Source organism: Myzus persicae, unplaced genomic scaffold (assembly GCF_001856785.1).
Source record: "Myzus persicae strain clone G006 unplaced genomic scaffold, MPER_G0061.0, whole genome shotgun sequence".
NCBI lineage: Eukaryota > Metazoa > Arthropoda > Insecta > Hemiptera > Aphididae > Myzus > Myzus persicae.
This window is the reverse complement of record NW_019103866.1, coordinates 46,735-63,241: the sequence shown is the minus strand read 5'-3', so window position 1 is coordinate 63,241 and position 16,507 is coordinate 46,735. Positions and strand designations below refer to the sequence as shown.

Sequence of the window (16,507 nt, the reverse complement as noted above, 5' to 3'; positions counted from 1 at the left end):
AAAGTTAAAAAATAATAACGATAAAAAAACATCACAAACTCCAATTTTTTTCTAAAATGTTCTTTTTTAACTACTTCAAATTTTAAAATATTTTCTTAAAGATAATAATTTTTGAAATAATGAATATCTTGCGTTAAATGGATCACCCGGTATACCTCTATACATCAATATTATATATTATATATAGCCACTGCCAATATTAGACATGTTATTATGGTATAATGGCTTTTGCAGGGTCCTTGGCTTCGTTTAGCAGATGGAAATTTTAATAATTGACATACCGCCTTCGGCAAAGGCGACTCCTCCACAATGGCCGAACCGTAGGTAGGTGCCTATACCTATAATAGTAAATAACAATAATTCAAATGTCGCATAGTACGTACCTTGTTCGACGCGATGCAAGTGTACAGTCCATCGTCGGATCGGTTCAGGTGTTTAATCACTAGAGTGGCCGTTGCCAAGTCCCCCATGGTGTCGTGCTCCACGCTAATGCGATAATCTTCGATTCCCGATTTTATGACGACGTTCGTGCCCACTCTCCTGTAATTATTTAGTACACAGTTTGGATTAGTGATATTGTTATTATAGTACGTACGTATACACCACGCCGTTATAGCAGTGTTATTATAATACCGTTGCAGCCGATATTATTATATTCGTTTGTAAATTATTATACCGTCACCGCAGCGGTACCCGTTAGAGAATATAGAACAGAAATTATTAAAAACTCGCGATATAACCCGGCTATAGTACTATAATCAAAATTATATATCGATCGAGATAAAAACTTTTTAATGTATGACTCATATACATTATATTTACGAACACATAGATGCGGTGGCGTAGCGTCTTCTTTGTATATATTATTATGCTTCGATCTCGGTGTGGTCTTTAATAACTCAGCGCGTCTCGAAATGCATAATATTGACTTATACAATATTTATATATTATATTGTATACTTCTGCAGCAGCAGACTCAGAGTAGTTAAAAATTCCAATGTGTCCGAATAAAAAAGTGAAACGGCAGTATATGGGAATATTATATATATATATATATATATATACGCTGCTGCTGCACCAAGACTACTTTATCTTTTGGCTTATTTCCGTGCTACAGCATTTTATGTTTTTTCCCCCCTCAAACTTTAAATGGTTATAGTTTATAAATCTGTTTTTATTTTTTATTTTTTTGTTAAATTGGGTTGTGACACATTCATAATGTAAAAAATGTAAACTATTTTTAAAAAAAATGTTTTTTGTTTTGTTTTAAATTTACAGCAACATCAAAATGTAAAAGTTTCTTGTTTATTGCGCGATTTACAAGCAAAGTATTACCGAGTTAATCTTAGCTACGTTATTTATTCTAAAAGTTATGATCAAATTAAATTAAATTATAACTGTATTTAAAGACATTAATATAAACACGCTGAAGCTTAGTTGTAGTTACCTGTGACTGTTTTTGCTCAGAATATTTGATGTATGTTTTGATCACGATTAGATTCGGAGTACGCGTTGGCGATATATTTTGTTTGTTACGGATTATATTTCTTGTGAAAATGCCATTAAAATTGTACAATATTAAATATTATATGAAATAAACGGGTGTACTAATTACATTTAATTATCGATATCGTGATTTAGTAGTTTTAATAGGATCAATACACTAGCAGTTTTTTGTGACGAAAACATACCTTTATATAATTATGCACATCGTATTGGAATTTATTATGAACGTTTCTTTAGGTTGATCAACCTAGTTAGATACTTTATTCAAATTTGCTTTCAGTCTAAGAATTTTAAACATTATTCATCGTATGAGGAATCAAAAATAAATGGAATGATCGACCTCAAGTAAAATATAAAAGAAACTTTAAAGATGTTTTCAGGTCTTTTATCGGACTATGATAGTTGTGCTATTACGGTGGACAAAAACATCCTTTTTTTGTCAACAATATTGCTATTATCGACCTATATATTGGTGACGCGTCTCAAGTAGGTATTTGTCTCTTTTACACTATTGTTAGTTGTTACACTGAATAATGACCACTAACTAAACGCACAACGCATTCATATAAAAAGCACTTAGAATGTTGCCTATACTGAATTTTTTTAAGACTGTTATCGATATCGAATTAACAATGCTAAAAGACAATACTCGTCGTATTTGTATTATTTCTTTTAGACAGAACGTCTTGCATCAAAGGAGAATAATATTATGTAGACGCGTATAATGTCACAATACATTATAAATAAACATTATATTATGATATTATGTTAATATAAAATTATTCGTCGTGGGTGTAATATTTACACCGAACGGTACAGGTATTATATTCTTGAGACAAAATAAGACACTTTTATTGAGATTCAATGGTACCTATATATATATTATACATCTACTATAATATTGTTTTCGTAATAAAATATATAGCATAATGCGCTCGCATTTATTTTATGATATAGTATTGTAATCATCTACGTAATTGCATTACATTGCAGAGATCTTTAAAGCATTATGACGCATTTTCCTGAAAGTACCCAATCGTTTCACTCATTGTAACAACTTAATTAAAAACTTTAACGATTAATATTATTATTATTTTACTGATTATTCGAAACGGAGTACGGAGATCGCTTATTGTATAACCGTGTAATACCAGCGTCGGTAGCGTTTCCGATGTTTTCAGACGGGAAATTGCTTGTTGTGGTCGTCGAAGTTCTCGCGTATACCGTTAAAGTTAGGCACTACCCCCGCAGCGGTGGTGTACTAACTAGTAATTAAAACAGTCAAAAGTCCCAACTAACCGTATAATATTCCCGAATTGTAATCGAATTAAACTAACACGCACCTACGGTCGACGTGACTGAATAAAACCTTGCCATATAAAACGTCTCCAGGTATGTAGTCATAATAGGTACCTGTATACGGGTTAGATTAGGGATAGTTAATCGCCATGATAATTTTCACGGTTATTCCGCGGTCAAACGAAACATAATAATTATATTATAACGCATAGGCCACGATATCATAAAATATTATCGTACCTACCTAACTGTATATTATACTAAGGTTATGGCAAGGCAAAAATAATAATTATTTTCGTGTAATTTACAGCGGGGTCAGTATGCATAGGTACGTTTTTATTTTGCTTTCGGGTTGTTCGTAGGGGCGAGGGGAAATGTCTACGAAGCGTACGAACGGAATTAAATCCGAACACGACAAAAACACAATAATACTCGTATTTTAAACGGATACGTTTGCTTTTACTACGGAAAACTATATTATGTACACGTCATAATATGTATAGGCATTTAAAGCGTACCAAATACTAGTATAAGAAACGCACAGGCATCGTGTAGAAAAACTCGGGAAAATGGCCATGAAGGGGAGGGGGTTGAGGTGTATTTATTTCGGTTGTTTGCAGTGGACGTTCGGAATCACGTGCGTATATTATAACGTTATGTTATATATATACGGAAACCAGACAACCGTGAAATGAAAAATCTATAGAACCGGACGATTTTTATTCACCAACATCGCTGGTATAAATACCTGCGGAGGCCTATTATTATGTGATTGCGTAACCACTTGAAAGACCGTCGCTAATAATGTGATCTATATTTTTACAATACCTCGAAACATATGGTGTTGACAATAGTATGCACGTATAAATACAGACCTGCATACTTAAATATATGCATTTTATTGTAGATGGCACGAGGACGTCTCGCCGGAGATTTTTAAGGTGTATGATATCCATAATATAGATAGTGTAACAAAATATTATTAAGAAAAACAAAATCAGAAGTAAACCAATAATTATTGTAAATTAAATTAAATTTCAGGCAAATCCTGTACCTATCATTCCTGATGTTGGTTGTTTGATAAAACCGTTTCACACTGCAGTAGACATGTACCAACCCATAGTGTTAGTTGAAATCAATTTTCTTTTTTTAATAGAAAATATCCGTAAATATATTTTTACAATGAGCACCAGTTATGTATAACATACGATTAGCATAAAATAAAGTGAAATAAAATAATTTAGCTGAATTATATACAGACTGCGACACTGTGTACTCCGATGAATGTGTCATTATCTATCGATGGAATTCATGACGTGGAACAGTGGAAGTTAGTCGATTTAATAACCAGTAAAAGTGATATCAAAAAAGTAAGTCGATATTCTACCAACAAAGTTTTTTCTTTTAATGAGAAAAATTTGGTTTCTAAACTATATAATATGTATAGTTGTGGCCCTTTTCGTTCTTTCCCGAAACTTTTTCCATATGATCTTGTCATTACGCAACAAACAAGGACGGTACTAGAATGGGACCACTAATAAGTTACTTAATGATTTGAATTAAACAATATATTATTGAAGATTTAAATTTAATTTAATATACAAGTTATTGAAATTGCCTATATAAGACGCCTTGTAAAGCCGATGTGTAGCGTGATCGACGTGATTCATATACCTTCTAGTATCCATAGTGGGATGATAAAGCTAATAAAACAAAACTAAAGATAACAACATATGGGCATCTCATATTATCAGAGTTACGATACGATTTTTTTTTATAAATTGTATTGTTAACAATTTGTTTTATTTATTAATTTTGCAACTTTTTGTCATAATCATATTTCAAAAAGAGTTTTGCATCTACGATATGAATTTAAAAAAATATATGTTTCATTTTCATAAAAAACTGTTTGCAAACGTATTTATGATTAATCTATCATGTATAAAAGTAAATGGTATCAGTCAATCTGCAACGCCAACCCATTCAAGTACTCAAAAGTCGTCCTTCTGCGTTACAAAAATCAAACCTAACAGGATACGTTCGTCCTGGACCGCTATCGAAATACGGAAATTTCCGGCTTTCACTCACCTGAACATGATGGACGGCAGAGGGTTACCGTTTGCAGTGCACTTGACTCTGGCCTCAGTGTTGATGGGCACGGACACGTTGGTTACGTCCAGAATCTCGGGCTTGATGAGCACGACCACGTTGACCAACCGCTCGATCTGACCGGCCGCGTTGCTGGCCACGCACTTGAACTGACCGTTGTCGGTGCGGCTGATACGGTTCAGGCTCAACACGCCAGTCAGCTTGTTCACGGAGTACCTCTCGGTGCCCTCGCTCAAGTCTCGCTGGTCCGGCATGTGTATCCACGTCACTTTGGGTTCAGGTTTACCGTTGGCCGCGCACCGCACGCTGGCCATCTCACCCTCGACCACTTCCAGCTGGGACACTTGGTCGGAAGCAAACGTCGGCGGGATGTGAACCTATGAGCGAAACGGAAACAATTATTAGTGATGATATTATTGATTATATACATATAGGTATACTCGTTAGTTAATGATGTAACATCAAGTTACTTTTAAAAAAACCCGGTTAAATTCTAACCACCACGTACCCACCCACACTGTCGTGCATAACTTTGATCAGTTACTAATCTGCTATTATTCACTGCCTTGTGTACCTACGGTGTCAGATGATTGACGCATATCATTGGGGTATGTTTAGTATTGATTACATTAATATGAATAAATAGCATTTTTTTAAAAATACTTATATGATTGAAAAATATTGAGTAATAAAAATATATATATTCTAGTGACGGTAAAGGATACCTCACATTCTTTTTAAGCTAACACAAAATAGATAAGTCGAGAATGTGAACAAAAGTACAATTGATTTAAAAAATAAAAACTTTCCGAGCACTGGTTATACTGAGTTACTTCACTCGGTGTGCACCTCCAGTATTTCGCGAAGTTCTTCAAAAAGCATGTACTTAAGTAGAAAATTTTTAGACGAAAGTTTTTTACTTTTCTTGTCGTTTTTAACCATGATCGATATCGAATAGTCTGATAGTATCGAACTTTTGCGAATTGTTTTGTGCTCGGAGACTTAAGAGATTTCGATGACGAATATAATATAGTTGCAGCGCACTCACCTCGACTCTGATATCCCGGTCTTGGATGTTACCCGTGTCCAACACGATGGCACGGCATTTGTACAGGCCGTCGTCTTCGGCGGTGACGTTTTGGATGAGCAAACCGTCAATGTCCTTGACGAATCCGTTGCCGTCTTGAATCCTGGTGTCTTCCTTGTACCAGTCGACGAGTGGCGCGGGATTGGCCTTGACTTTACAACGCACTTTGTAACTAGTTCCGGCGATCGGATATTGTTCGGTGGGAGCGTCCACCCACGTGATGTCGTCTATATAGAACACAGAAGAAGTAAAACAATATAACAGAAAATAAAACTGTACAAAAAGGGTAGATAAATCCATCGACGGACGATCGATCGATCGGTGTCGACGACTTACAGAAACTGTCGATGATCACACTGCGGACCAGGTATTCAGAATTCGAGTATGTGGCAGTGCACGTGTACGTGCCCACGTCCGATTCGGTGAGACCAGTTATCACCAGCCCCAAATTGTTGCTGGAAGTAAACGTAGTGGTCACGTGCGCTCCGGCGGTCCTGCAACGACACACATCGAAAATCAATGCATTACAATAACGTGTGTACATTTCAACGTGAAACGCCGATATATTTTACCGCCTAATATCCGCATCTGATGATGTTTTAATTGCGACGGCAGACGACCGTATCGATTTCGCGATTTTGGGGCGGAAAATAGTAATAAAATCGTGTTATTATTTTTACATCGGCACACGTGTTGTTTATTGTGTATTATATATATTGTTGTATTATAACGGCTGCGGCTTCCGCCCTCCGGAGTTATAGAGTCGAACACACATCCACGGGGAATTAGTTTTACCGAATTACGCGTAAGTACGAGTCGCTGCGAGAGAGATAAAAATGTGAACGCCGCATCAGAAACATTATAAAATTATGTGTATGGTGTCTGTGGGCCGTGGGGCAAAATAAACGGCGGTCATTTTTGGTGATAAATATAAAATTGTTTACCACATCAGCGCAACTTAGTTATAATGAAAATGACATAGGTATAATTATACACCTAACCCACTGTTTTGGCTATATCGCGATAGTGGCCCACATTAACAGCTAAACGGGGGCCTGGTGTGACGCGGTGGTTAGCCGCAGTTACTGGAGGTATGGCTGCCAAGCATCGTGCGGTGTTGCAAGCTCCTGGATGGGTAACCACCCTGATTTTTAACGACGAATCCTAGCCCCTATATAAACACGTGTTTCTAAAACTAACCATAACCCCCCATAAAATGCTTATGTCCATAGCTATCGATGCTCAAAGTACATTTTAAAAAAAACAGCTCTATATATAGGTAGTATCTGCACAGTTTCAATGGAAAAACTAGGGGCCTGAAACACCCTTTTTTTCATTAGGTCTTATAATCTTGGATTAAACAACGATCAACTTCAACCCCCAAAACCTCACACCCCCGCCGATAAATAATCCCATAATGTTTAATAATCCTTTTTTACAGTAAATATTAATTGTTTATAAAATAAAAAGAAATTAAATCAAAAACAGCGTAAACAATGACGGTGCTAAATTTAAAACTGGAGGTGCTAAGCCCACCAAGCTAGCCCCAAACCCAAATAAAATCTCTTAGTTTATGTGCAAACATGATATTATATATTATTATACACGGGATGCGTAATCGAAAGGTTTACTCACGAGGTTTGATCGATCGTCCTGTTTTGCGGATCAAGCCATTTGAGATTGGTGATGAATTCTGGTTGGTCGACGTCAGGTTGGCAGTTCAATATCAAAGACGAGCCGATCGGTTTAACCTGTTTCGGCTGTGTAGGTCGAATGATCAGCGAAGGTTCTTTGGCCGTGGCGTCTACAAAAAAAAAAAAAACACACGATTGAATATATAGAATAGATAGTGATTCGAAATCGCAGAGGAAATTCATTAATTATTACAGCGCACGTCGTCACAAAGGGATAAAAGAGTACTGTGCCGTGAGGATAATTGATTCTCTTACTGCAGTTTTCTTGGTTGACCTTTTCCGAATCGCTAATGGATTTCGTTTTCTTTTCTATAACACTATATTACACATCGAGATTTCAAATTCAATACACTGCCGACGCTGCACAAACACATCCACCCACACATCACACATACTGCAGGTACGTAAAATATAATATATTATTATATTACAATGCGCCCCCTCGCAACATGGTTATGACTTTGATATTAAAATTTTGTTTTTTCACAAAGTCGATATACATGTGTATGAGAACAGAAAATCTATTGTGCACTTTTTTTTACTGCCTGCAAACATATAGGTACCTCTATGCATATTTACGCATGGCACGTGTGTCGGCGGCGTAATATAACTCGAAACATCCGACGATCGACGGGTGGAATGAAAATAAAACGGAATCGAATGGCGCGTGCACCCCGCGATTTCAAGTCAATATATATAGGTATATGTGAAAAAAACATCCCAATATTACATTATAATAATATAACTGCTGCATGATATAATATAACTACCTAATCCATTATAATGCATAATATATATAATTATTTCATTTGAACATATATAGAATACATTCGTTTTAAGTTTAGACTACAACAACAACAACAACAAGAACTGCGCACCCATCATATGTATTATTTTTAATGTATTATTATATTATTGTGATATCCGCGGTAAAATAATAAAGCGTCGAGCGGAAAAACAAAATCTGGTTGTTATTTCACCGCAAAACTACTGTTGTATAATGGCATATATATTATACTAATAACATACGCGTACTTCGTGGCAGATGCTAAAACGCGTACAGGCGAATTAAAATTCTGATCCAGGCAACCCTCGCCCCAACAAGCGATCCCTGAATTGAATAATAACAATTTATAACAATAACGAAAAGTAAAAAAAAAACGATCGTTTAACAAATGAGCACGAAACTGTTTTTCTTTGTGTGAAAAAATTAATCCGCCGAAGCCATAAAAATATTATACTCTAAATATCCATTCATATATTTATGTGCGTGTTTGACTCGTTCCTGTTATCGATGGGATAAGCTATGTATACGATGATAATAATAATTATAATATATGGACCTTGCAGCAGTGCATTTTATTTCGTACCGTGTTGCATTTTTCACTTGATTAGTTTCATTTTTTATTTATACATATACGTATAAGTATTATAACAGGTGGCCGTGACTATGTGATTCGACTTATTTGTGCATACATATTATACACGTTAAAATAATAATGATTTTATATAAATGCCAAGTCATTCTTGAGTTTTATTTTATGACTTTGTGTATGAGTCGAATCGAATACCAACTTCATTATCGCGCAGTAAGCGTATAATAATAATAATATAAAATCTACTTTGTATGAATTTGTATTACCAGTGTGGTAACAAAAAAAAAGGTTTGTGTTAATTGGAAATAGGTACTGTTTCTATAATATGTAATGCGTTAATTCCGGCACAAAAAGTCATATTTTTTTTTCAAACCTTCGTAAGTTTTTTGTTAAAAAATTAAAAAAACAAATGTGTGGCGCATTATCTCCAAAATATTGTTTACGTGTCGTAATACAGATTGTTTTCCCTCTAAAACTACTGCATACAACGCGTATTACCGTCCTCTGTGTTTCTGATTTTTCTTCTACAACTTTGCAGCGATATGAGGTGGGTTTGGAACTCATGCAGCGTCGCCGCTGCCACCGCCGACAGTGCTGTACAAGCGGCTGATGGTGTCAGGATCGATTTGGCTAGGCGATAATTTCAAAAGAACACTTTATTTATACCCACACACTATACGTACCTACTCGGACACGAACTTACGCCTGCGCGAGTCGCTCGTAATAATAATAAGCCCCCCCCCCCCGGGGTGCACACAGGTCGGTTTGTAACGACACGGCCAGACACTGGGGCCCCGCGACCCCGTGGTCGAGACGAGAGGGGAACGCGCGAGGCCCTCTGAATTAGTTATACCTTGTTTACACAACAATTCCCTTTTTAAGGGTGGCATACGCAATACTCCACCACAATTTCCCACTGGACCACACGACTGCGGCGGGGTGTTTCAGGCGGGGATTTAAATTAATTTGCCCGGAGGTCGTTTGGTTTCTCGGCTATAGATGTTTTATTGGCACCCGGATTTGCCGTGTTAGACATCACCCGGCCGCAGTGGCGGCGGTGTACTACACACACACACACATACACCAGCTGGAGGGATGATATAATATATATATGTGTAGGAGAGCAATACACAATTAAGTGCCTTCTATGTGTATATGATGTGTGTGTATATGCCCGGCACTTTCCCGTCGCGTGGGTACATACAGTCAGTATCCCTAAGGCCCTAGAATCGAAATAATAATAGGACGCAGTTTATACTCTGTGCGTAAAAACAACATCGCACCTATCACCTAGCCAACATATAGGCGGCTTATTAAGTTTGGGGACGTGCGGTAATAATATAATTTTATTACCGTCCAAGAACATAATATATACCGATATATTCCGTACACTATTGCGGAGCTAACTCGCCGTCCCCAAATATAGGTATATATACACACAACACACAGCGTGTTAACGGTCACGACTGTCAAAATATTGGCGATGTATATACATGGTTGGGCGAAAACACAACACACGCTGCTTACAATTTGCTCAAACGTACATATTATTGTTGTGAAATATATTTTCGTTGAGGGACAGGGATAGCTTTTGAAAAGATCTATTCGTGAATAGGTATTAGATATAATATAGTCATCGCGGTCGAAACGTTATGATTATTTTATTTTATTGTTTTTTTGTTTATTATTCACTACCGACGTTTGAGTTTAGAACTTCTCGAATCCATTTTTTAGTAGATTATTACATTTTCATTCGACCCTAACCGTTCGTAACGAAATTTGAAAGAACCCTAATATTTATACATATTTTGAATCATCCGCACATATTATATTTATTATAGTGTCAGAAGAAAGATATTATGATTATATATCATAAGTACATAATATTATATAAGCGGTTGGCGGTCGTAGAACGCGTGTCATTAAATTCTGCAAACGAGAGCGTAAATTAAACGATATTATAGTATACGATTTGGTTTCAACAAGATTTAATTACTCGAAAAATTATTATTCGTTTCTCGAGACTCACGCCAAGGGGATGATGGTCGTCGTATTTCACATATTTTGGATTTTGGCCATTTTTTCACGTTCTTTGGTGCATTCTTCCACAGATATACCATTAATTCACTCGGCGTATGGGATCTGAAATGCTGCAATAGTACGACGAGAGGACGGCAATCGTTCTGAATATAATATTGAACGAATGACGAAAAAATTAAGTTCCTGTTATATACGAAGGTCACATCGCATATGCTACTATCATTATATACACATATATAGGCGTATAGCACAAGGGGATTTTATTTAAAAATTATGTAACTCTTTAGAGAGAAAAAAAAATGAAATCATAATAATAATAATAATCGAGTCGATGGCTTTGAAATTACGCGACGGTTGAAAAATTAGTGAACACTATTCATATTATAATAACGTTAAGGTTCCATAATTACATTTTGGTAATTTGGTCTCGTATATATACGTATACATGGTTTGTTAGCAATATTGTACCGTTTAATTAAAAACTTTCAAAGCGCAATAAGGAAACGAGGGTTGAAAGCACTTCTTGGGACATTCAAGTGACGGCGTCGTCGCCGAGGGGCGAAGAAAATATTATACGCTCTGCCGATTGAGACAAATAATACGAATTTCGTCGGTTGAAATTGGAAATTCGATAAACTCGGAAATATATATAAAAAAAAATTTCCATTGTTAACAGTAATATCATTAGAGAAACAGCAGAATTTATTAAAATACATACAAATGTTTCTTTGTAGGTATCTATTTATTCACACTGTATAGTGTATACATATAGCGAGATAACATATATTATAAGCAGATTACATTTTTATCTACATAATATAAAAATAATTACGTTAGATAAATACTTTTTTTTTAAATAAATGCCAAAATAATATTTGAAACATTTTCCCGGAAAAATCATAAAAATGAAAATATTTCAGTATAAAATTATTAGTTTTATAGGTATTATTTCGTTTGAACTGTGTATATACTGTATAGTTATAATATTATCGAGACCTACAAGTGCAGTTTGTAGGGCTGTATCATAGACTATGATACAAATGATACTATTAATGATTCATAGTTTGTTTTGGAAAACCTTGGAATAGAATATATATATTTTTTAATAACGTTGCATTAGGTTTGAATTTGAAGATAAAAAGCAGATTACCTTTCTATAAACTTAACTTTTTAACCTACTTACTAGGATAAAATATGTTAGCAAATTACGCTTTTATCAACATAACGATAATTACGTAAGATAAATACATTTTTAATCATAAAGATTAAATCACAATGACACATTTTTCCGATAAAAATTATAAAAATTAAAATATATTCGGACGAACTGTTTAGTTTGAAAGAGAAATAATTAAACCTAATACTTTTTATTTGAGAGATATCAAAGAGACCTGCAGATTGCACTAGCTTGCATCGTTCATGTTGGCTATAAATATTATAATATTGTTGATTTGGATTTTAATTCGAAGAAAAAAATGTTGATTATAAACCTATAACTTTTTGACCTACTTACTGAGATAAAATATAAAAGCAAATTACGAATTTATCTACATAATGATAATTAGGTACGTTAGATTCACACATTTGTGTTGAATAATTGCCAAAATGACATCAATTAATTAACATATTTTTGCAGATAAAAATATAAAACTAATTCGTTTGAACTTACAGGACTTGCATACAGTTGCATCGTTCATCTTGGAAAAACACTATACAATAGATATGAAATATTTTTGCCTTGGGTTAGAAATTTAGCATTGAAAAATGATGATTTTACACTTAATATTTTATGGCTAGATATAAAACAGCCCAGTTCATCCGAGTATAGGTACCTTGAGGCTAAGACACATCCGTGGCACACGTGCATTGAGCGAGCGTGTAAACATCTGGACGACTATAACATGAATTGGAATATTATGTCGAAGTTGTTTAAAAGACACGCGCGTGAGCTTAGGCGCGTTCACAGACTTAAACCACCCAAAATACACCAAACCGGCAATTATTTTATAAAGTAAGTCGCCCGTTTTCGTCCCCACTGTACCTAGTATCAGTTATCAAAATATAATAGCATAATAAACAATGTCGTACGCGACATTATAATACACATTCGAAAACATCATAAAAACCTACTTATAACTTAGGTATAAACTATTCGTTCAAAATTCGATTTTTATTCACCGAAAACTTGAAAAAGTACTCTGCTTTCGAATTATTAATTAAAAATGCATTTTGTCAAGGGTTAAACATCTTAAAATTGCCAACATTAAAAAGCAATAGTAAAGAATATATTTTTTTAGAAAAACGTTGTAATCTAAAACGACTTAAAATTATGCCATATAAATGTTTTCAAAAGCAATTAATATAGTTTTTGAAATAATGAGTGGATATGTATTGTCTCTTGAATGGATCACCCGCTATATATAATATAATAGTGATTTTGGACGACGGCAATTAGTCCGACATTTGCGCCGACTTCCATTGTGCGGACTATGGTTAACTATGGTTTCCGATGAGTGCGGCACGGTGCAGGTCGTGGTATATGTGGCGGAGAACTTAACCGTACGCCACCGATATAGAAAAACTTTGAGACAAAAGGTTTTTAATTGATTTTTGCGGCACGACGGCGGAGTGCATTATACCCGTACGTATATACATATATTATGTGTGTGTGGGTGTGTGTGTGTGTGCAGCCGTATCGCGGGTATAACGAGGGTATTTTCGGCACAGAGAAGTCCCCGTGACCGGCATTGTTATATAAGTCTTTGGTACACGATACGAATAGACGAAAATGTTTTGTTGTCCGTTCAGAGGGCTGAAAAAACGGTAACGTTCGCTCTAAATAATAATAATAATAATAATAAGGACCTAGACCGACGACGGGCGAAAAATAATGAAAATAAATAATAACGAGAAAATTTCGGTACATAATAACGAGCTTTACGGTATAGGCACCTCAGTTATATATCATTTACGTTTATCGAACTTTCGCTTGGACCGTGGTGAACAAATTATCAAAATAATGTGTATTTTAAAATTCTGCTCTCTATGTTTATATTTAAAACGCACGAGTATAATATTACGTCTCTGATATGATTTCGATTTCAAAAATGTATTGGCAAAACTTTAATAGGTACATTATATTCTGGACGATAGTAATTATTATCATAACTCCGATTATTATATTTTATCAAACGGAAATCCTTTGTGATAAACCTAAAACTTTGCTAACGCTTTCTATGCGCCATATACCTACCTACTAGTAATAATAATAATAATAATAATACAACGAACGGGTTTTGTTAGATTCGCGCTAAGTATATATTGCACATGGCTACCGTAGTTGTAGAGGCGTTGCGAAATAATATTTATTTATCGCCGTCATTAGCATAAAACGTGAAAACCTCGCGGTTATTATTCGTTTTTATGTTTCGTTTGGCGAAAACGCGAAACGGTTAGGTTGAGCAATTCCGAAATCCAACTCAATTAATCAAAACTTGTTATTTCGTTTGCAGTTGAATTCCGGGTTTAGGTCGTCGGCATCAAAAACGAAGTAATAATATAATTTAAAACAGCTGACTATACTATATGCGTATACTGTGCAATAAAACCCAAGTATATCCGAGGGACTCGCAACCGACGTTATATTTTCCGCGTATATGGAATTAATATCATTATTGTAGTTTTAATGTAAAAAAGATGTAAATAAAACACAAAACTTTTTTGTATAGAAACAAAATGACACACCTGCAGAGTTAAATTTATAGGAAAAAGTATAAATTATGATAACGACAATGACATATACATTAATATATTTAGCTAAAATATAGGTATACAATTCGTTTTTTTTTTGACAATAATAGACACGCTGATTGATGTTAATATCAATGAAATGTATAGCACAGGTGCCATTATAAGGCAATCGCTGTGTACCAAGTGGGTGGGCGGTGAGTACCAAAAAAAAAGATATCTTGATACTAATGATACAAGATACTTTTATTTTAGTCGTGTGTATATACAAAAGTACAAGATACTTGATACTTTAGAATATTAATAAAAGATATAAGATACCCTAAAAAAACTGTTCAATATTTACCAAAAAGTGAAATAAAAAACATTTGTCACTTTGTCAGTGTTTTCAAATAATAATTTAATTAGTAAGTAGGCGATTAACTGCTACTCTATAATATATAATTACAAATACACGTCAATTAAGATATAATATTATAATACATCATGCTTACGTTTTGTTAATGTTTCATATATAAAAAAGATATTTTGAATATCAAACGATGTGTTTGAACAAAAAAGTGTTAACATGATGTTATTCGATCAATCAATACAACAGTTTTTACGAGTCACTATAAATAAGTACTACACCCAAATGTTTACCATACAAATATTTGTCTTGATTAAAAAAAAACACATATCAAACATGTTTTCTTTACTCATCGTAGATAGTGAATCATTTCAAGTCATAAACTTATGTGTATATCAATCCCTATTAGTGAGATACAACCACTGTTATAGGTTTAAAAGGGGCCAGAGGGGCCTCACACAACATAGTCAATCAGCTGTGCAGTATGTACCTATGCTAAATATATGGCTTTGACATACAACTTATCTCATGGGTTACAACTATTTATTTATTAATAATAATTAACTTGCGATGCCCTTTGAATACAATAGATAGTACATTTAAATTCTAAGTAAAGAGTAGGATATATATATATAATTTATATAATAATAACAATAATAATGATTAAAAATAGAACAAAAAAAAAGGATTTTAAAGTAGTTGCAATTTAAGGGTAGTTAGATTCAAAAGGAGGGATCGTCATTGGCGATGGAAATTATGCGTCTTATTAACGGTTCATTTTTCGTATAATTACTTTTGTTTATTAGGCAATATAAAAGGACACAGGCGCTCGGGTTTGAAATTGAGAAACTTAAAAGGTTATAAGGGATGAAAGAGTATATGAGAGTCAACAACATTAGATAAGAAATCTCTTAGGTAAGTCTTACTAAACATCCGCCTACGGTCAGCTAGCGATTGAAGGTCCAGAATCTTAGAGACAGGAGAGTAATCATGGGGGGACACTAATAAATGACTAATATGAAACTTGCATATTTTGAACATTTGCGTTGGACTTGTTCAAGGCTTATGGACATTAGGTTCAAGGCATTATACTAAGACTTTTAAAGTTTTATACTTATAAGTACGAGTGTACTTCGTGTGCATATTAATAATAATAATATATATAATTGCTTCATACTATTATAACAATAAAAAATACTCTTGGATTATTTTTTTATAATACAATGGTGTTTTTTATAAACATAATATATTTTTTGAAATATGTCGGGTCTCCCCGCCCCCTGAAAAAATTCTAGACATA

The 16,507-nt window shown here is 34.5% G+C and overlaps 1 protein-coding gene across 1 annotated transcript in view; it reads right to left on the bottom strand.

Annotated features, from left to right (window-relative positions):
• Positions 1 to 7,805, bottom strand: part of LOC111035603 (fasciclin-2) — a gene marked incomplete at its 5' end in the record, with an annotated part of 40,968 nt that extends 33,163 nt beyond the window's left edge. The window contains 5 exons of the mRNA XM_022317282.1: positions 384 to 540; positions 4,894 to 5,291; positions 5,963 to 6,228; positions 6,338 to 6,495; positions 7,637 to 7,805. Of these exons, the coding sequence (XP_022172974.1) occupies positions 384 to 540; positions 4,894 to 5,291; positions 5,963 to 6,228; positions 6,338 to 6,495; positions 7,637 to 7,805 (1,148 nt within the window). The remainder of the gene's footprint in view (positions 1 to 383; positions 541 to 4,893; positions 5,292 to 5,962; positions 6,229 to 6,337; positions 6,496 to 7,636) is intronic.
• Between the last annotated feature and the right edge of the window lie 8,702 nt (positions 7,806 to 16,507).